The 22,345-nt window shown below is 44.3% G+C and overlaps 1 protein-coding gene across 2 annotated transcripts; it reads left to right on the top strand.

Moving 5' to 3' along the window:
• The first annotated feature begins 263 nt into the window (after window positions 1-263).
• LOC114773580 (glucagon receptor-like) lies at window positions 264-15,222 on the top strand. 2 transcript variants are annotated; one of them, XM_028965848.1, is made up of 14 exons: window positions 264-518; window positions 6,330-6,426; window positions 7,358-7,465; window positions 7,935-8,029; window positions 8,798-8,901; window positions 9,148-9,316; window positions 9,844-10,003; window positions 10,076-10,136; window positions 11,570-11,639; window positions 11,754-11,843; window positions 12,481-12,569; window positions 13,540-13,684; window positions 13,775-13,816; window positions 13,899-15,222. In XM_028965848.1, the coding sequence occupies exons 1-14, from the start codon at window positions 465-467 to the stop codon at window positions 14,259-14,261; spliced, it is 1,647 nt and encodes a 548-aa protein (XP_028821681.1). In that variant the 5' UTR covers window positions 264-464; the 3' UTR covers window positions 14,262-15,222. The 2 variants fall into 2 exon arrangements, with proteins under 2 accessions (XP_028821681.1, XP_028821682.1); XM_028965849.1 differs by lacking the exon at window positions 11,754-11,843.
• Window positions 15,223-22,345: the final 7,123 nt, after the last annotated feature.

The following is a 22,345-nucleotide window of genomic DNA, read 5'->3' as shown; positions in this document are numbered from 1 at the left end:
ATGCACAGCCCTGCAGGCCCAAATACGGTCGTTGGCACAGGCCCATTTTTTCGATTATGTGAAACGTGCCATGAATCTGACTGATTCATTGACTGATCGATTAATTGGTTGACAAAATATGTCAATCTGATTATGTAAAAATGATTAGTTTTTTCTTTTTTTGTTCTGTTTTTTCGTTCCGTTTTTGTTTTGTTGCCTGCCCTTAGGATGGAGAATTTCAATTTTTTCTGGAAAGTTTTAAAGTGTCAAACAAAGACATCTTGTAAAATGCAGCTCTGTGAGTCACGCAGAGACTGTGGACAGGAGCTGTAAACAGTGATGAGATCAGGACCTTGGTGCCACTTACCATGCTGCTCTTCTCAAATTTTCGTCCTCCTGATGTCCCCCCCCTGCAGGTGTTCATCTGAGGGTGGGAGTGGAGGCTCCACGGGCTGACCCATCCGACCCAACCTCCCCACAGAGGGATGTCCCTCCCCAGCCTGACCCTCACCCTGCTCATGTTCTCCACACACACACAGGTGAGTGCTGCATACACACACACACACACACACACAGCACCGCACTTGCCATTTTGGAGAATAAAAGAAAAGGTTTTTCAATCTGGTGCTAAAGCTGGGCATGTTGATTTACATTTACATTTACAGCATTTATCAGACACCCTTATCCAGAGCGACTAGTTACAGTGACAGGGCCCCTGGAGACACTTAGTCTCCAGGGGCCTTGCTTGCATTAACCACTAAGCTACTACCACCTCAGATCTTCCACACCTTCGATAAGTTGATATGCACGCAAATGCAGCCACAGGGACCGATACTCAGAGCGTCTGTAAGCACCGCAGTCAGGTTGAAGTGAAGGGGGCGGAGCCTCTAACAGCGGCATGGATGGGACTGCATTAGCATCAATTGACAGCCCTCTGCGTCTGAAAGAGATGCAGAGAGAGGCCTCATTTTTTTATTTGTTTTGTTGGTGGTTTTGTTGGTTGGCTCCTGACTTCTTCGTATTGATTGAGTAGTGTGAGTAGTCTCAGTATCAAGACTGTACAGTGTGTGGATTTACATGAAGAAACAGAAGACAGAAGTTCGTGGAAGTTGTCTGTAGTTTGTAACTACCAGTTTTGCTTGTGTGTCATTGTTTCTGTCGCTCACTCTGCCGATTGACAGATGTCACTCATTCTGGATGTTTCAAGCCAGCGCAGATCAGTACGTCATTAATTATCAGAAATAAATACACACCAACAAAATCGCGTGATACAGAGAAGTACCCTTCGCTTCTGCTCATGTTAATCCTGACAAGCCTCAGTCTTTTTCAGCACCAGTTTGAAAACGAAGTAAATGAAGAGAGTAAATGACAGTGACATTCGGATCATCAAAGTCCTGAACAAAAGAGTAGAGCAAGGGTTACAGCAAATTTATATAATGGGTGTAAATGTCATGATGGTGAGGCAGAGCAAGTATAAAGTAGACAAGGCATGATGGCCTAACACTAACACATGATGGAACGTAAAACACAGTTCACATTTTCAGGAATTCATGGAGACAAGACAGACAACGTGAAAAAATGTCAGACCTTGACAGTATAGCACGAAGTATAGTATCATCATTTTGTTGAAGGATTCCAGATTCCAAATTTCCTGTCAAATTAATGTTCAGAGCACAACTTCTTACTTGAAAACCCTTTTTGCAGAGAAAAGACAGACAGAACAATGAAACACCAACAAACAGACCAAACATTCATTGTTATAAGTTACCGCGAATCCGGAACGTATTCACAACTCGTTTTTTCTCCTCAGAATTCTACACACAACACCCCATAATGATAACGGGAATTTTTTTTTACTTGAGTTAATGGCCATTAGCCATTATTAGCCGGGGCAGTGGTGGCCTAGCGGTTAAGGAAACGGCCCCCATAATCAGAAGGTTGCCGGTTCGAATCCCGATCTGCCAAGGTGCCATTGAGGTGCGACTGAGCAAAGTCCCCACACGCTGCTCCCCGGCAAGGTTATTATAGTTAACGAAAACGAACGATAAAACTAAAACTAGAATTGAAAAAGCATTTTCGTTAACTGAAATAAAGATTTAAAAAAAAAAAAGAAAACTAACTGAAACTGTTTTGTGTGTATACAAAACGAACTTAAACGAACTAATATTATAGCAAAAACGTCCTTCGTTTTCGTCTTTGTAATAAGCCTTTTGGGTTGAATTAAAATCTATTTACTTCACGCTGCCAGTTTTAAGCCAGGTTTTTGACCATTATGGTAACACGTGGTCTGTGACGTCACGTGTCCATAGTTTGTCCGTGACGCCGCCGGCTAGCGTGATGGCTGCAGCGAAAGTCGGAAGAAAGCGGAAGAAAGTCCTATTTGGGATTTCTTTGATTATGACAGTGGCAAAAATAAAAGTAAGTGCCTTGTTGTAGAAGCAGGTGATACAATATGTGGAATACTTCTCAAGGGGAAAAACCCCACGAATCTGAAAGTCCATTTGAAAAGCTCACACAAAAAGGTGAACCAAGAGTACCTGGACAAGCTAGCCTCTCGCCCGCCCTCCCCCGAAAGAGAAGCGGTAACATGGGAAAGGAACGTGATACGACATAATGGACTGCTTCCACCGCCGACCAAGTAGCTGCTGGCTAGTAAATACGCAGGAACACCACAAATGAGAAGAAGCATTGGTAAATATGTTTATTAAGACTGGAATGTCTACACGACTGTGTGACTCGATTACCTTCAAAAAGTTCACTCGAACCAAAATTCAAAACACCCGGAGCTGCAAGAGTCAATAACCTTATCGGAGCTAAGATGGATAAGGCTATTCTGGTGATTTTGATTCATGCACCTGACCAATATCCTAATTTACAAAAAATAACACTGTAACTAATAAAAACTAAACTAAAACTAAGCAATTTCAAAATATCAAAACTAATAAAAACTAGTAAATCTGCCTCTAAAAACTAATTAAAACTAACTGAATTTGAAAAAAAAAAATCTAAACGAAATAAAAACTAAAACTAATGAAAAATCCAAAACTATTATAACTGTGCTCCCCGGGTGCCTGTCATGGCTGCCCACTGCTCACTCAGGGTGATGGGTTAAATGCAGAGGACACATTTCACTGTGTGCACCGTGTGCTGTGCTGCTGTGTATCACATATGACAATCACTTCACTTTGTAAATTTATTTTATGTATTCACAGCCTTTCCTCAGTACTTTGTCGATGCACCTTTGGTAGAATTTACAGACTCGAGTCTCTTTGAATATTATGCCACATGCTCGTTACACCTGTCCTTGGCCAGTTTGGCCCATTCCTGGTTGTGGCACCTCTATGGTTAGATTGGAAGCATTTTAAGATCTCTCCAGAGATGTTCAATCGGATTAAAATCTGGGCTTTGGATGGACCACTCAAGGACATTCACAGAGTTGTCCTGAAGCCACTCCTTTCATATCTTGGCTGTGTGCTTAGGATCGTTGCTGCAGTCATCTTTTCTTCTGGTTTCCTACATACCAAAGAGCAGAGATTTTAGTTTCTCATGGTCTGAGAGTCCTTCAGATGCTTTTTGGTAAACTCCAGGCGGTCTACAGTAAGGAGTGGCTTCCATCTGACCACTTTACAATACAGGCCTGATTGGTGGATTGCCTTCCCCAGATTTTTGCCTTGTCTTGGAGGTCTACAGACAATTCCTTTGACTATAAACTGTGGGACCTTATATAGCATTATATAGCATATAAAGCATTTCACTGCATATCATACTGTGCATGACTATGTATATGACAAATAAATATTGAATTTAAGCCTTTTCAAATCATGTCCAGTCAAGTGACTCCAAGTAAGCTGCAGAAACATCTTAAGGATGAAAGTGAAGTGATTGTTATTGTGAAACACTGCAGCACAGCACACGGTGACACAACGAAATGTGTCCTCTGCTTTAAACCCATGACTGGCTCCCGAGGAGCAGTGTGTGGGGACAATGGTTTTGCTCAGTGGCACATCAGTGGTACCATGGCGGTTCGGGATTCGAACCGGCAACCTTCTGTTTATGGGTCCACTTCCTTGCCCGCTAGGCCACCACTGGGGATCAGGGGAAACAGAATGCACCAAAGCACCAATTCTGAGCTTCGTGGCAAAGGCTGTGAATACTCATGTACTGTAGGTGTGCTTTCTCAGATTTTTTTACTTTTAATACATCTTTTCAGATGATAAGGCTGTTACGTACCAGAACAAAATGTGGAATAAGTGATGCGCTGTGAATACTTTCCGGATGCCAGATAACACACGCTAAGGTGGGACGCCGAAGGATTTACAGGGCATGAGTGAGAGTGCAAATGTGTTTTAACAGCACTGGGGTAAAGGCTGCCTCTGAATTGTGCTGTGCGTGTGTATGCGTGGATTGTCAAGTTGGCAGTGCAGATTGACCTATGACCTCAGTGATGTAAATGTCTTTTGTTGCCGGGAATGATGTGCCAATTATCCAATATGTGTTGGTCCCTGGACAGGGAGAGAACAGTCGGTAGGATCATCTCGGCTTCATTTCTGTACCCTATGAACTTTTCTCCGGTTTGATGCTTTAGCTGAAAGCAAGTGAGGAGTTTAGAGAACATCAGAACATCGGGTATATGTGCCTGTACCACGTCTGCCAGTGTTTTTGAAGCTGTGTGCGAGTTTGTAGGCGCGTGAGTGCGTTTATTCTGCTTTGCTATTTGGTTATTAGACACATCAGAAGAAAGCGTCTCCCTGTGGCGTCAGGCCTGGATTGGAACTTGAAACGGTTCTACATTCCTTCATCTCTCGTTTCCTCCTTCTTAGAATAATAATGTATTTAACGTTTCATGCTCCAGTAGCGAGGCGTCATTAACAGGGTGAAATAAGGAGATAATAAAAGCGGAGTGTAAAGATTGGTGGAGCCGCCTGAAGGGATGTGAGGAACAGATACAGTTTTCCATGGCTGTCCGCTAATGTTTCAGCTCTGATTAGACAAGTGCTCCACTTCATTTAATATTTGATGTCCTTCATTCAAATCATGGAGAAATAATTATGGATCCAGTTGCATGTAATGTAATATTGCAGATCCAGACTTTATGTTTGCATATGTGGGAATGCAGGGTGAACCTTCATCAATCCTTCACCCATTACTGTCTACAGTGAGAATAAAAAGCTCCTAGGTGTAGTTGGGTGAAGGTGTGCAGCAGAAGATCCTCTTCTTTACTCGGGTGGTTTAGCCGTGCGCTGCTGCTCTGTGTTGGAGGTGGTGAAGGACATTCCAAGGCCACTGACAGGATGAAGTGTTGGTACAGAGTAGAGCGTGAAGTCGGAAGAGCTGGACGCCTTGGTTGTCGCCTCAAGCTTTGGAGGAGGAAGGAGGGCTGCTGGAGCTGCCTCAGCCCTCAGAGATGTTCTTCAGCCTATTCACAGACACTCCCAGGGCCCTTATTTCGAGGATAAATGTTTAATTGTGCCTATAGTGAAAGTTGTAGAAGATTCTAATGCACAAATGATTATAAGAGATTATAAGAGGTGTACATGTACTGATGCAGAGGTATGCTGGGTATTTTGTGCTCACTTCTTTTCTGGCTTGTTTCTCTTCTGAACCAGTGGCCTCATTTTATCCATCTGAAATTCTTTTAAATTCACAACCTCCATGCTTGTCCAGAGCCTTTGTGGTCAGAAAGCAGCTGGTTAGATAGCGAGATAAGAAGAGCAGATAAGAGCAGATTTCATATAACAACGTGATTAAAGTGAAGCTAAAGAGTACATTACTCATGGCTGGTGTGTGTGTTGGGCCACAAACTATCAGCATCATCTCCAGAAACCCCAGTGAGGTATTTCAATACACACCCACACAAACACACCAACTCGCACACACACCCACACAAACACACCAAATCGCACAATGTACAATGTTTCTACCTCAGCAGAGTCTATTATTTTAAGATACTGTAATCAATCAGAAGGTCCCACATTGTTAGTAGCACGTTTTAAACGTCCTGGCAGGAGATCTTAGAAGAACACAACAGAGAACCAGTATGGTAGCTGCGACTTTTTTCACCAAGAGGCTTTTGCTTAAATTGGCCAAATTAAAATTCTATGGCTTTTCAGCCAATTCGAATAAGATATATACTAATATATGGTGAAGCCAGATGTGATGCTTTGGAGCAATATACCATTAATGGAAGTTCTCTGATATTGTAATATCACAGAATAGTTTTAATATATACATATTTTTAATATAGGAGTAGTAGATCAGTGAATGAGTTTTAATGCTTCATAGCGAATAATTGTGAAAGCTTTTGAATTGAAATGCAATATTATTTCTCTTCTTTTCTATCTGCCCACTAGCCATCCTCTGCTAAATACATGGAGATTTTAATGGAGAAATGGATGAGCTATAAAAACGAATGCAGTCAGAGCATCAGCAGCAGCCCACCTGCCAGTGGTAAGTCATGTCCACCATGCTGTCCACCATCGTGGTGGATGAAGAGCATCGTGCACCCCGTGGTGCAGTTACTGGGCTCCACAATAACATTATTTTTATAAATAGCTATGAGTTTACTGTAAGAGTTCCTTAGTGAAGGTTTTTCTTTTGTAAAAACAGCACCACCCATGTCTAAAATTAAAGTTTTTTTTTTTTTTCCCCAAAGATGTCACAGATATATATATTTTATTACCATGTTATAACACTCTGTACCTTTGCAGCATTCATAACTCCTTATCAATAACGACTTACAATCAGTAGTTACAGGATTTAGTGTCTTGCACAGGGGTTTGAAGCTGGGACGTTGTGGTCTTCTGGTTCACATTGAGTGTATTACCCACTAGGCCGCTTCCACCCTACCACCTCTGCCCTGCTATTCAATCATGCTGGCAGTATGCTCAAAATGTCGTTGAGAGGGTATCTGAGGAAAATACTCCCACAGCATATCCTTTTCCTGAGCCGAGCCGTCAACGTCTCCTTTCTTTCACCAGACATTCGCAGTGAAATGTTGGGTCTTTGTAGAGGAGGAACTTGTAACCCGGCAATAATATGCACTTGAGGGGCGTTTAGGTCACTGTAAAGCCCAAACTAAAATGCTGCTCATCATTTTACAACAAATCACAATTCTTCTCATTGGCTGTTTCAGCAGAGCTGCAGTTGAACAACCGTACACGTTTGAATAAAATTCCCCATGCCATCCATTTGGCTGTTCTCTCCCATTATTCCCATCGCCTCCTTCCCTCCCTCCAGTCAATAAAGCCGCTTTTGATTGCGCGGCACAGCGATGCCAAACTCATTCATCAAACCCGCGGAAATTTATGGGGTGATAATGGTCAATCCGAGCCGCGATTCCACCTCGCAGTAATGACATTATAATTCATCTCTCCGTCAGGGCTGGTGTGCAACCGGACGTTTGACCAGTACTCCTGCTGGCCGGACGGCGCTCCTGGCACCATGGTCAACGTGTCCTGCCCCTGGTACCTGCCCTGGTACCACAAAGGTAGAATCCCGAAAGAAAGGCAGAAATAGTGATGTTTTTTTTAACAGCTGTAATAAATACATGGTGAAGTGTTATTAACTCTACTTCCACTGTAGACAGGTCAAGGGGTCAACATTATAAGTGCATTAATCATGACAAGAAAAATGGCGGGGTTCAGGTTCATCGCTGCAACAAGTTATTAACGCGTACGAGTTATGAACATTATTATCATGTTAAACTGCGACAGACTGAGTTGTTTGGCCAAATGTCCCGAGGACAACCCATTAAATGAAAACACTGGATTTATAAGACATTTTGAACCATTTTTTCGCCAGCCTGTCCAGATGAAGCACGATTAGTAATACAAAGATCTAACCATTGTGGAGCGAGTGGGTGGTTCCTGAACCATCTGATGAGGACGGTGTTGGACCGAGGTTCATATTCATTTGACAGCCCAGATAACCTTGTTCCCTGCTCATTTGTGATTTAGTCCGGCACGGCCTGGTGTATCGAGCCTGTGGTTCTGATGGGCGATGGGCTGAAAAGCACACCCAGGACACCAGCGAGTGTGAGGAGGACACCATGGTGAGTGTTATGGGGCCAAATGAAAAAAAATATATATATATATATATGTATATATATATATATATATATATATATATATATATATATATATATATATATATATATATATATATATATATATATATATATATATATATATATATATATATATATATATATTCATTTGTCAGTTTACGAGTTATCTACAAATGGTACTTCTAATATGACAGAGATTGTCAATAAGCCTGTCGAAATGATTATATAACTGTTTGTCATTACTCCATCGTTTTCAACCATACAAAATCTGCCAAAGTCAAGCATTTGGCACAATAGTTTTCGAGGAATGACAACGGATAGTCTAATGATTTTGTAGAAGAAAAATGTATGAACATGAAAAAAAATATATTTCAAAATTGTGACAACCTGAAAAGTTCACTTTATTTTTCAGAACAATTTTGCAATAATAGTCATGGAATATTTATCATTGTTACAGAAAAATGCATCAATCCTCAAGGTATGCGGCGGAACGCGTACACAAGGACTTCCACAAGAACGGCCATCAGATATTGCATTTTTTCTCTAAATCTGGGAACCCAGAACGGCTATTTTATGAAACCGGTTCCAGAATGAATTTCTCCTTTCTGTGGATTTGTGTGGATTTCCGACAACATTTGAGATAACTGTGTTAAAAAGTAAAAATGCGTTCCTGCATGGACGGGGCCTTAGAGGGCCATCATGTTAAAGAATTGTTATTTCATGAACTTAGACTTCATCTCCTCGTCTTCTCAGTGGTACGGACGGATCTTGCGCATCTTCAGGGTGATGTACACGGTGGGCTACTCACTGTCACTGGGGGCGCTGGTGCTGGCCCTCGCCATCCTGGTGGCATTCAGGTACACACACACACACACACACTCACACACAAAACCAAACAGAATGGATGTGGTGCACAGAAGCCCACTTGGTGAAATCTTCCTCTAGTCCTCGTACAGTTGTGTCTGCAGACGTGTCTGATGTCTGAAGGACGCGCCCGGGCCTCCACCTCTTCAAGGCTGTGTTGCTGTGTTCATCAGACATCTGACTGTAGAGCCACATTGTCGGTGAGAAGTGGATTTAAAGAGCTGCTTCTTCTTCTGCAGGAAGCTGCACTGCATGAGGAACAACATCCACATGAACCTGTTTGCCTCCTTCATCCTGCGCGCCCTGTCCATCCTGATCAAAGACGTGCTGCTGGACTCCCTCAAACACACACACACACACACGGCGGCGTCCAGCCAGTACCAGAGCCAGCGCTGGTCCAACATACAGGTACACACACACACACACACTCACACACACACACACACACACGGCGGCGTCCAGCCAATACCAGAGCCCACGCTGGTCCAACATACAGGTAATACACACACACACACGCATATATACACACACACACACACACACACACACACACGGCGGCGTCCAGCCAGTACCAGAGCCCGCACTGGTCCAACATACAGGTACACACACACACACACACACACACTCACAGTGGGCAGTGGTGGCCTAGCGGTTAAGGAAGCGTCCCCGTAATCAGAAGGTTGCCGGTTTGAATCCTGATCCTGATGGGTTAAATGCAGAGGACAAATTTTACTGTGTGCACCGTGTGCTGTGCTGCTGTGTATCACATGTGACAATCACTTAACTTCACACACACACGCACATAATCACACACATGTGACATTGTCCAGTCAGTACACAGGTACAGGTGTATGTACAGGTACACACACACACACACACACACAAGGTGTCACACTTAATTGGCATTAACCGTTCTATACTGCTTCCTGTTTCAGACTGTTGCTGGGTGCCGCATCGCCATGGTGATGATGCAGTACAGCGTTGTTGCCAACAACTACTGGCTGCTGGTTGAGGGTCTGTACCTGCACAGCCTGCTGGTCATCACCGTCTTCTCCGAGAGAAACTACTTCCACTTATATCTGTGCATCGGCTGGGGTCAGTGTGTGTGTGTGTGTGTGTGTGTGAAGCTGCTTTATTCTCTTAAACACGTCCTGTTCTTTACTCCAGGGGCACCGCTGATATTCGTGTTGCCGTGGGTGACGGTGAAGTACCTGTATGAAAATGAAGAGTGAGTCGCTTCACGCTCATGATGAGTTGTACCACTCGTGAAACGGAATCAACCACATTTACCGCGGTGGACAGACGGAAACGTGTAGAATTGCCGTCTCTTCATGATGGCGCCTCGCCTCATTCATCATCGGATCGTCGGGAGCTCGAGATTCTGAGCTTCTGCTGATTCTTGAAGTGAATTTTCCTCAAGATCAAGTGCTGCGTTTTTCTGTGTGTGACGGATCTCGCGTTCCGGTCCCAGGTCCATGCATGAAAATGAAAAAAAAAAAATCCCTGTTTTATTCATGCCAAAATCCACAGCTGACACACACACACACACACACACATACACTTTACAAACGGCTTCAGGAATAAGCTGGGTTCATGCTGATAAGAATGAATTAATTACTCAAACACACACACACACACACAGTTATAAACAGCCAAGAACTGAGCAGCCAGCTCCCATATGGCTGTAAAAAAGAAATAGAAAAATAGAAATAATTGTAAGTAGTCGTGTGGTCGTGTATAAAATACTAGATTACAACCACTGAGCGGATGCTTTAGCCAAAGCGACAGTGAATGCCTGAGGACAAGCTGATGGCGAGCGGAGACATAGTGCCACTTTCCCGGAGAGCGAGAGAGAGAGAGAGAGAGAGGTCAAACGTCTGCAGGTCTTTTCTCGGATGTGTGCTTCTGGTTTTTGTAACTATGATGCAGAACTGCAGTATCTCCTCGTGACGGGTAGTCGAGATGTAATAAGATCTACAGAGAGTGGTGGAGACACACATCCAGGTAGAAAACACACATCCAGATGAAGTAAATCAGTGGCGCATGTATCTAAGACGGCTACGGGCAGGAATTAATGATGCTAATTCGTACGTTAAAGTTGTATTTAAAGCGTGCTAAATCATCATCATGGCTGGAAATGTTCTGCACAATGATGGGTTGTAAATCCAGATTTGGTCCCACTGGTCACCTTCAACATGGCCAGGCCCTCATGGATCTCGTTCAGTCTCTGGTGTTGAAATGATAAGAAATGAACACGGCTCAATTCAATTATTAAGGACGGTCCTCCACCCAGACCACTGGTCTTCTTCGTGAAATGTCACCTGGACCTACATGCTTCCAATCAAGGAGGCTGTTCTCCTTCATGGTTCCACGGTGCTCCATCACTCTAGATCTTCAGGGAAGTGTCTACTACAGTCTACCTCCTCTCGTTCCTTGTTGCTTTGGCTAAAAGCATCTGTTTAATGATTTATTTGTCTCATTCCAACACTTAAATGTTATTTGTAGTTATTATTAGGAAGTTTGAAATAATGTTTTCGGTCCTAAACCACCCAAAGCTTTCCGTTTTCGATCTCTCGAACCATTTTTTAATCCACGAAATAAACCGCTTTGTGTTGTAAAGGCTCGGGCTGCTGTGTAAATGTGGTGTCTGCTGCGCCTCAGGTGCTGGGAGATGAACATCAACATGGGCTACTGGTGGATCATTCGCTCCCCCATCCTCCTCGCCTACCTGGTGAGTTTCATCGCTCCTCCTCCTCCTCCTCCACCACCACTTTCGTTCTCATTCCGCCCGTTTCCTCACCTAAACCCATTACCCACGTCCCCCTGCGGCCCCGCTGTCCTGCAGCAGGTTCATCGCTTCATGTACTTCCTCCCTGCCCTCCTCTCTGCATTACTTATTATCCCTGCCGGGGAATTAATGAACCTAGAAGAAAAGGTAACTTCAAGGTGACACACACACACACACACACACACACACACACACACACACACACACACATCAGTGGACTGTAGAAACGTCCTGGGACCGATTCTGGGCTTTAAATCTGACTCTGTGTGTTTTGGCAGTGAGGTCGGATGATGGAGTGGGACGGAACTCTCTCGTGTGAGTGTGTGAGTGTGTGTGTGTGTGTGTGTGTGTGTTTCTTTGGTCTCCTGTGTGTTTATTTCCAAATCGGGGTGTGTTGGAATGCAAACCATTTTTGTAACTACTTTATACACACACACACACACACACACAAACACTCATCTATATATTATGGGAACATTCACTAATATGTTTTCCTTAAGAGGGAGTTTTTAGTGTCAGATTAAAGATATTTTACACACACACACACACACACACACACAAGTTTTTAAGCGCACCGAGAACGCTGTTTAACGCGTCTCCCGTATGATATCGGAACGATGCACCAGTAGAATGTGCATGCAAACCGAGGGAGACGATTGGCCAACCAGTGAGGAGCTCAACACCATATGTAAAGACACAGTATAGATTACATTCATCAACATTTACACACATAAACAGTTGACTGTGTGTTTCTCCTTCTTAACACGCTGATCCTGCTTTCCAGATCAATTTCTACATTTTCATTCGGATCATCAAGATTCTGATGTCCAAGCTGAAAGCACATCAGATGAGATACACAGATTACAAGTTCAGGTTGGTATTTATTCTTCAAATCGCTTTATTGTTTAGTGTCCGACTCCCTCTACATCTGTGGACTGACCTGGTTGCTCTGTTTTCTTTATTAATATTTATTAACATATTTTTGATCGACCAATAATCACATTTAGCCTCATCAAAGCCCCCAAATCAGGGGCCGCACCTCCGACAGCAACTTCTCCCAGCCATCCAAGAACAGTTTGGTGAAGAACAAGGCCTTTTCCAGCATGATGGAGCCCCGTGTCATAAGACCAAAGTGATAATTGAGTTGCTTGGGAAACAAAACATTGAAATTTTGGCCTTGAAACTCCCCGGAACTTAATCCAATTGAGAACTTGTCGTCAATCCTCAAGATGCGGGTGGACAAAAAAACCCCCACAAATTCTGACAAACTTCAAGCATTGATTACGAAGTAATGGGTTGCCATCACTCAGAATTTGGCCAGAAGTTGATTGACAGCATGTCAGGGTGAATTGCAGAGGTCTTAAAAAAGAGCAAACACTGCAAACATTGACACTTTGCATAAACTTTGCATAATTGTCAATAAAAGCATTTGAAACTTATTAAAGGCTTGTAATTATACTTTACACCACAGAAACACTGAAGCAGCAAACTTTGTGAAAACCGGTATTTGTGTCATTCTCAAAACCTTTGGCCACGACTCTGCTCATTCCTACAGCTCTGCAGATCTTTTTAAATCTCTTTTAGAATGTTGTGATATTAGACTACTAACCCCTGCAGTTGCCAAGATAGTCTGAGTTTATTTAGGGCATGTCAATTCAAACCATGAGTTTTTTCTAATACCGCTAGTTAAGGTTAAAGCTAGCTAGCTGTGTTTGCACATAAAAGCCTACCTTTAGAGTTGATCATGGTTCTCCACAAGTCCCAAAGTTCTGCTTCCAGAGACTATTATGTATATATGGATGGGTGGATTTTCATAAAAAGGTAAAGTAACGTTGTCTTTCAGACTTGCCAAGTCCACTCTTACTCTCATCCCTCTGTTGGGCATCCATGCCATCCTTTTTACCTTCGTCATCGACGAGTCGGTACCCAAAGAATCCCTGCTGCGCCTCATCCGTCTTTTTTATGACCTTCTCTTCAGCTCCTTTCAGGTCAGACGTTATCAGTCCAAACAGCTAGGCTAGTGAATTTGGAACAGTGACTTTAAATAGTAACATTCTACGCCCCTCTTGTTTCTACAGGGTCTGTTGGTGGCGATTTTATACTGCTTCGTCAACAAAGAGGTCTAGCTACTGTCTGTTTTTTCTATCTGTCTGTCATGTGTTCCATCTGTTCTGTGACTTAGTTGCATAATTCTCCCACCAGGTACAGTCTGAGATGGTGAAGCGCTGGAAGCGCTGGAAACTGGGCAAGGACATCGAGGAGGAGTACCGAAACACGCACAGCCAGACCCCGCACCCAAAGGGAGCCAGCACGGCGACCTCTGCCCCTCCCAACACCCCGAACCCTCCTAAGCAGGCCAGCTCGCCCCTGGCTGTGGAAGAGGGCAGGTGTCTGGTGATTGGCTGTGTGAACAGGGGAGAGGGAGGCCAGATGGAGTGGGCGCACTGGGTCTCCGGGCCTCGGGAGGGCGCTAGTAACTGCAGCTCGCTTACAGAGGACGTCTGTTTGGAAGAAAGAATACAGTGCAGCAATGCCCCACCGGGTGCGAAAGAGAGCCACGTCTGAACAGGCGCACTGTCTCTGTTGGGGAGTGGAGGCGGAGCCTAACACACGGGTTTCGTCCATACGACAAAATGTCAGACTCTGATTGGCTGAATTCTATGGGCCTGACGACAGCGCATCTTGATAGACTTCACATCTATGTGTGCGCCTGGAACTGAGATTGTTCTTAAATGTCTGTTTTTACGCCAAGGAAGCTGAACCTTGGCTCCGGCCCATGAGGCCAAATCGCCAAAGTCATGCCTGGAAATGGAAATTTGGGGACCAGAGGCCAAACAGTGGTGACAGTGTTGTTCTACATGTGCCAGTTGAGCTGTGAATGTTTTTCAGTGCTGAAACTGTCAGGAAACCACAGACCAAGGTGCATTTTTGGCTTGACCATGGGTTTGGTCTGCATGTTGTCTCATATATCTGCATTATTTGAACCCACAAAAATCCAAAATTGTTGATAATCATATCATGTCTGATGTTGATGGCCACCATGTCTGAATCATATTTGCAGACATGTAGATTTCCCCAAATCATAGAAAAAGAGTAAAGGTGTCTTGGTGACACCGTTGAAACATGGGGTCTTGCAATTTGGAAAATGCACCTCAGGTCTGGGACGTCGGGCTGAAATCACCTGCCATTGGCTGTTGTTGTGCATGGCTGCTTTACGAAACTCATCATCTTTTTTTGAGGGTTAACAAGGTCAGCGGCGTGGTGCTGAGCTCGCACGAGGACAAGCAGTGCACCATACCAGCGGACATTTCAATTTGGAACTCCACATGCAGCATATGAATGTATTCAAGATTTGAGAAATAATGAGCATCACATATGAGCGAGGTGGTTCCAAATGTAAATACACATTTGAGCTAAAAAATCTGAGTGATCAGGAATCTGTCTAATTTATAAAAAACTATGTTTTGTGTTTTGTCTGCTAATGCTGAAGTCAACATTTTATTAATATTAAAATTAAATCCTTGTTGCTGTTCTGATCTTTTTCAACATAATGGGTGTGTGTGTTGGGAATTGGGAATCTAGTGTTGTCATGACAAAGAGCTGAAGGGGGACATCTGGCTCAATGGGATTTATTAACCAAACACAAAGGAAACGGCATGAGGAACAAACAAAAACCAACCCGCAGGACACAAGTCAAGGTGAGTCAGTAGTGCACGTTAATGTTGCATCACCCACTGGGTGTCAACCTGTTTTTAAGGAGTCCTGAGCTATCATGCCTAATAAGCTTCGGTTGAGATTACTCAGGACTCCTTATACAGGTGGCTTGGCACCGGCTGTGAGGACCCAAAGACAACTGGGCATCACAAGTGTGACCACAGGAGACTGCTGCATCTGTAACCTACACGGTTAGTTTGTGTCTATCTGTATGTGTGCATGGATTATAGATTTAATCCCAATCCCTCTCCTTCACACCATTGATGTCCAGCATCCAAGTGAGTTACCTGGGATGCTCAAAGGATGAACGTGGGTGGAGTAATGCACAGTTTTATATGAGGTGTGCAGATGCAGGACGTGTGTCCCAGTGATGGATTGTCCATTAGGGATGGTCTATATTTCCTCAAGTTAATGAGTTGATGATCTCTGTAACACAAACAGACCACGAGGAGATAGGAAAAACATCTTGGATAGACAAGGGAAGGGAGGGAGTTTTCCATCTCGGCCGCAGGCTCAGTGGAAATACTCACAGTCGGTTGGAGACACTGAGCGACTTCACAGTCCCAGCTCAGTGGTGGTGTATGAGATGTTCAATCGTTCACGATGTGTTTTAAATCTGACAATGCTTCCCTGACTAGAGAGGGAAAGTCACAAATAGAACAAAAAATATAAAAAAGGGGAAGTCATGGAACGGATTTCTCTTAGATTAAACTGAAAGATGACTTCATGTTCAGGTGGTAGCAAGTGTCCAGATGTTTTTTAAGTCCCATTCCACTCCTGCTCATGAGAGAAATTCCTCAGACATGGTTGTCTGTTGGATCTATAGCTTCATGTTTCGGCTGGGTTTTCTCCAAAGCAACAAAGAAACGCTGGTGAGGAGATGTATTGCTCTCTGGATCTGGATCTTCTCCTGGTGGAACAATGAATATGTGGACGGGCACACGGCAGACCTGTCCAATGCCAGCGGTCACTAGAAGGACCTGGACCTGGTATAATAAATAAAACAACTCCAGCTGAAGGGCTCATTTAACAGCAGTAAAATGGAAAACACTGCGGTGAGTCACTATTCAATTAAAGAAACCCTCAGAGGGGAACTTAAGCTTTTAATGCAACACCATCAACTTTAAAAAATGGAAAATTATGCAACTAGGTGCGGACACCGTGCACCAAGAACAGACACAAGAGGAGGAAGAGAACATCTGAAGTCATGTTTGAAGGACTCTTTCTGATGATGGAATACACAAGTTTTGTAGGCTGATTGTGATGATTATTTGACAAATTCCTTATATATATATTTACAGCATTTATCAGTCGCCCCCACCCGCAGCAACTCACAACCAGTAGTTGCAGTGGACAGTCCCCCTGGAGACACTCAAGGTCAGAGGAGGTTAGAGTAGCCAAAAATTGTACTCAAGTATGAGTAGTGTGACTCCAAAAATAATAACACTCAAGTACAAGTAGCCATCCCCAAAAAATCTAGTGATTTTTATTCAAGTGCTTTACTCAAGTACTGAGTAACTATTTGATTGTAACTCTGCTCAGGGTTAAGTGTCTTGCTTAGGGACACAATGGTTGTAAGTAGGGTTTGATCCTGCAACCTCGGGGTCCTCTAGTTTACAACAACACTGCTTCGAAATGTAAACTCCGTAGACAGGATTACCTGCTACATGCTTCTAGACCCCCCCCCCCCCCAAAAAAAAAAAAAAAAAAAAAACGAACCTTGAGCGCTATATGAAAAATGAGCACTGCTGCATGACTCTTGCCATCATGGTTATGCATATTTGCGTATAAACATCTAGCATCTTGTTGGGTGAATGTGTTCCTCTAGTATTTACTCAGCACTGCACATGTGTGTTAACACCATTTTAATAAAGTGTTTGTTGGTTCATTTTATTGTGTGTCCATTTAGAGACACTGGTGGTAAAATGTCCAATTTTATCGAAGTGGGTGCGAAATGATGAATGGTCCTTGTCGTCCAAAATCCACAGACAGGGAGGGAGGGAAGTGGCACTTGTGTTTAATAGGCTGGGGAATAATGGAGAGACAGCAATACTTTTACTGCTTTAATTAAGGGGACCATACGCTGGGTTCATCTCCGGCGTCCCTAACGAATGAGATCATTAACCGTGTCACCATTAAGAGTCTCGTTGCGGGGACACGCTCTCCAACCTGTGTGGGTGTCCCCGCATGCCCGTGACCGAATGGCGCGTTCCAGCTTCTCCGTGTATGTCCTAATGCATTGTAGGAAAATTAAACGGCCCATCGTTAAGCTTCATTAATTAGCTGTCCTCCTCACTTCAGCATTCTCGTTAACATGCTGAGGGATTATTATTCCTGTATTAAAATGACGTTTCATTGCATCAGGTTGATGAATGAATGGTCACAGTTCTGACTTTTAACACCCTACTGACCAGTGCATGGAGCAGGGATTATCATCCATGTGGCAAGCAAGTGGAAACCATGGAAACAGAGACCATGTGCATGTAGGGCATCTGTAAGGCCGATTCATGCACCTTCCACCTCCCACTGGCCGCATGGGTCGGAACTGCACCGCATCCACTGCAACTACTGTCATTCGAATTATTATGGCAAGAATTCACTTTCCCAGGGTGTCATTGCCACAACTAGTCCACCAGGCCATGAGAGGGCGCCAGAACGACCCGGAGGGAACTGGTCAACACGCACAATAAAATGGAGATTCAAAGACCTAAAAACTGCAAACTCGTACACCACCTGCCACGAATTTATAAGCCGGCCTTTCTTGACTGACTACGCTTCAGGCTGTCTGCCTGTTCGTTTCGACCACGATTCTACCGACCCGCTTCTGCTGTCCCCGACTCTGATTCCAACGCGTCCTCTGACACCCCATCCATCCCTGAGAGAACCCAAGTCCTCAGAATCCGGCTACACGTGTCATCAAAGTCTTCCACTCCAGCCGAACTCCCTTGCTTGTGTTTCAGGGATTCGGTCTTATCTTGCTTTATATTTTCTTGTCCTTGCTTCAGGGTAAGGTCATGTGAAACGCCTGAATGCCTTTTTTTTTTAAAAAAAAGGGGGGGACTGTCCCTGTTACCACTGATTGTATGTCGGTCTGGATTAGGGCGCCTGGTAAATTCCGTGCATGTCATAATTAAATGGACGGAGAGGAATGACAGTAGTGACAGTAGTGTTGGTCCATGGCCTGTATCCTGCATCTTTCTTTGTTTGGTCCATGAAATCCTTCACAGAGCAGAGTATCCCAAAATCCATTCAGCAACAAACTGAATTGATTGCTGAATATTCAGAAAGCCCAGAGAAAACCTGACATGGTGACATCTGGGCGTTTTATTGTAATGTTCTGCGGACGTTGCCCACAGTTCCTGCTGATGCGGCTTGTACCCCGGTCCAGCGCTGCACGTTTCCACCTCAACTGTTCCGGCAGAAGTACCAAGCGTTACAGGGCTGATGCGAAGCCTGCCGGTTCTTTAGATCACTGACCTTCTGCAAAAACCAGCCATCTTGTCTCATTTGTAAAACGTGCATTTTGTTCTAGTACAGTTCTCCATACTAAACAGTTTTGTGCCTGCTGGACATTTCATGTGTCTGCTTTCGAAGCTGGCAGCATTTTCACTCACACACAGGGGCAGTGGTGGCCTAGCGGTTAAGGAAGCAGCCCCCCGTAATCAGAAGGTTGCCGGTTCGAATCCTGAACCGCCAAAGTGCCACTGAGGTGCCACCGAGCAAAAGCACCGTGCCCACACACTGCTCCCCGGGCGCCTGTCATGGCTGCCCACTGCTCACTCAGAGTGATGGTTAAAAGCAGAGGACACGTTTCACCGTGTGCTGTGCTGCAGTGTTTTACAATGACAAACGCACATACACGCACAGAATGCTTCAGTAGGAACAGAAGAAGAGGAGCTGCTGGGCTGTAAAATGTTTACGGTTTGTTGGATTCGCTCAGCTGCCCCACAGGGACGGGTCGGGCCGGGGCGGGTCAAGAGAAATTGGATTGGGGCTGAGCCTGGAGGGGAGGATCTCACGTTTACGGCTGAATCTCGTTCCCCTGAGAGTAAATATTTCATAGCCATCTTCACGGGGAAGCCGAAGGCGGCAGATATAAGCGCCCGGGGAGGATGGTGGGGTGCCGGAGGCTGAAATGTGAAAGGTTTGGGCCGACATTCAGGTGTGTGTTCCTGCGACTCCCTCGTCACACGCCACCGGCTGGTGATTGAGCCTGTAGACGGTGGCGGGCGTCGCCCATGATGGACGGGAACTGGTTTAGGGCCCTTCAGGAGGTGGAGAGGTTTCACTCCGCAGACTTCATGGAGGGAAACACGACAGAAATGTGAATCAGCCTGGCTGGATACGCGTGTGGAGTGTGTGTGTGTGTGTGTGTGTGCTGTAATGTGAAAATGCTACATTACACACCCTTTTAAACAATTAACAGTGACAGAGTCAGAGAGCTGCAGATCGGCAGTTTAAACAACACCATTACCATAATGAGACCCTGAGGGAGAACACAAAAGTCATAAACACACACACACACACACACACACACACACACTCATTTTATCTTGATAACCATGGAGTCGGACAGAAAATGGGTTAGTGAGTAAAACTGAAGTACACACACACAAGCAAACACACTACATTAGTGTTTGGATATGAGCCATTCAGACAATGAAGACAAAAATCACACACGGAGCTGATGGCAATAAACAGGCACTTTTATCTTCTATCTGGGCTTCATCTCTGCTGGTAAGGTAGGACTGGTTTTAAATACCTTCCACCTCAGATCCTTCATCACTCCTCGCTCTGCACCCCGATCTGATCCTCCAGCACAGCTCGACTGGTGCCACCATCTCCCAAGGTTCCGGGAAAGCATTCATCTAGATTCTTCTCTGTCCTGGCTCCTAAACGGTGGAACAAACTTCCACCAGATGTCCGAATAGCTGGGCCGCTAAAGCGCTTTAAACACAAACTGAAAAACCTTCTCATTTAGAAAATATTTTGACCAAAAGAGCTCTTAAGCGCATTTTCTATTTTCGGTTGAGCATGAGGAGGCGACATTCCGTAGAAACGTTCTGGAGAAGCTGCAAACGCTGGGCTTGTCCACGGCAGATTCCGACGGCTGAATGCATTACGCGACACAGCACGGACCATATGGATCAGCGACATCTGACCAAACGTCCACATGTAAGAGTTGCGTTGAAGCTACAGTGCAGTCATACATTTTGGCATATGGACATGGGAAGATCACATGGATGCAGTTCATTGTTTTTCATTCTTCTGTCATGCCCCTTCAGCGCATGGTAATGGACACACATCCAGCATCTGTTTATTCTCCTTCACAGACTACATGGACAATTTGTGCAAGGTGGACAGTGGAAAGGAGGAGCGAACTAGGCTGGTAGTAACCTAGTGTGTGACACACTTGCCTATGAACCAAAAGATAAACCCCACTTACTACCATTTAGTCCCTGAGCAAGACACTTAACCCTGAGTGTCTCCAGGGGGGGACTGTCCCTGTCACTACTGATTGTAAGTCGCTCTGGATAAGAACGTCTGGTAAATGGCAGAAATATAAATGTACGCACACGGGCAAAACCGAAGTGCAATATATGTGTATTTAATTAAAGAAGTCTTATATACAACCAAACCAACTAGTGCTATATTCACCACCACAAAACCCTCAATACACACAAACTATATCCAACAGTGGCACAGAGACACACTAACGAAGGGAAAGCCACGCACATACAAATACACACACGGTACACATACAGTACAGGCCAAGAGTCTGGACACACCTTCTCATTCAATGTGTTTTCTTTATTTTCATGACCATTTACGTTGGTAGATTCTCACTGAAGGCATCAAAACTATGAATGAACACATGTGGAGTTATGTACTTAACAAAAAAGGTGAAATAAGTGAAAACATGTTTTATATTCTAGTTTCTTTGCTCTGATTACTGCTTTGCACACTCTTGGCATTCTCTCCATGAGCTTCAAGAGGTCGTCACCTGAAATGCTTCTCCAACAGTCTTGAAGGAGTTCCCAGAGGTGTTTAGCACTTGTTGGTCCAGCTCACCCCAAACCATCTGGATTGGGTTCAGGTCCGGTGACTGTGGTGGCCAGGTCTCCACTTTTTGTTAAATACATAACTCCACATTGAATGAGAAGGTGTGTCCAAACTTATGGCCTGTACTGTAAGGATCTGGATGCTTGTTCCCGGTGAGGTATGATTCAAAGGAAGAATTTCTATTCTATTCACTATTGACAGCCTGGATGTGGTGGATCGTCGAGTCAAAGGCAGCAGATGGATTCAGCAGAATGAGAAGCGAGGACCGAGACGGCAGATGTTCCAGTGGAGTGGCCATTTCCCTCCTAAACTACAGTTAACCAGTAAACCTCTGTTTTTATGACCATACTGCAAATATAAATCGACTCAAACGGATTTCCATGAAAAAGCCGCGTGCAGCAGATTTGTTTTGTGCATTGATGTGATGGACAGTCACACTATTTCTCGATCTGCCGGATCCTCAAGGGTTAACAGCGCTCCATTCTCTGGACGCTTATTAGATTTACTCATTTATGAAGTGGAATGAAATATAAATCTGCACGCCCACATGCGTGTGAGCATGCAGCCATTTTCTTTCCCCAACCGAACGTCAGTGACTCACTATGAATAAGAAAAGATCTTCAGATATCTTGAAGGTCTTCATTCGTTCATTCATCCATTCTTTCATGCACACTACCAGTGAAAAAAAACAGGTAGCTTTTACTGTGATGGCAGCATTTCGCACTCGTGTCTTTTCTCCACCACCTGAAGGCTTCCAAAAGTCCGGAAGGTTTATGCTGAACACGTTCATATCATTCACTCATGTTCTGATGATGACAACAGTGAACAAAGCCGCCATGAAGGTGAAAAGAGGTGATTAAAAATACTTTTTT

Source organism: Denticeps clupeoides, unplaced genomic scaffold, assembly GCF_900700375.1.
Source record: "Denticeps clupeoides unplaced genomic scaffold, fDenClu1.1, whole genome shotgun sequence".
NCBI lineage: Eukaryota > Metazoa > Chordata > Actinopteri > Clupeiformes > Denticipitidae > Denticeps > Denticeps clupeoides.
Note: the sequence above shows the minus strand (reverse complement) of the source record. Positions and strands in the feature narration are given on the sequence as shown.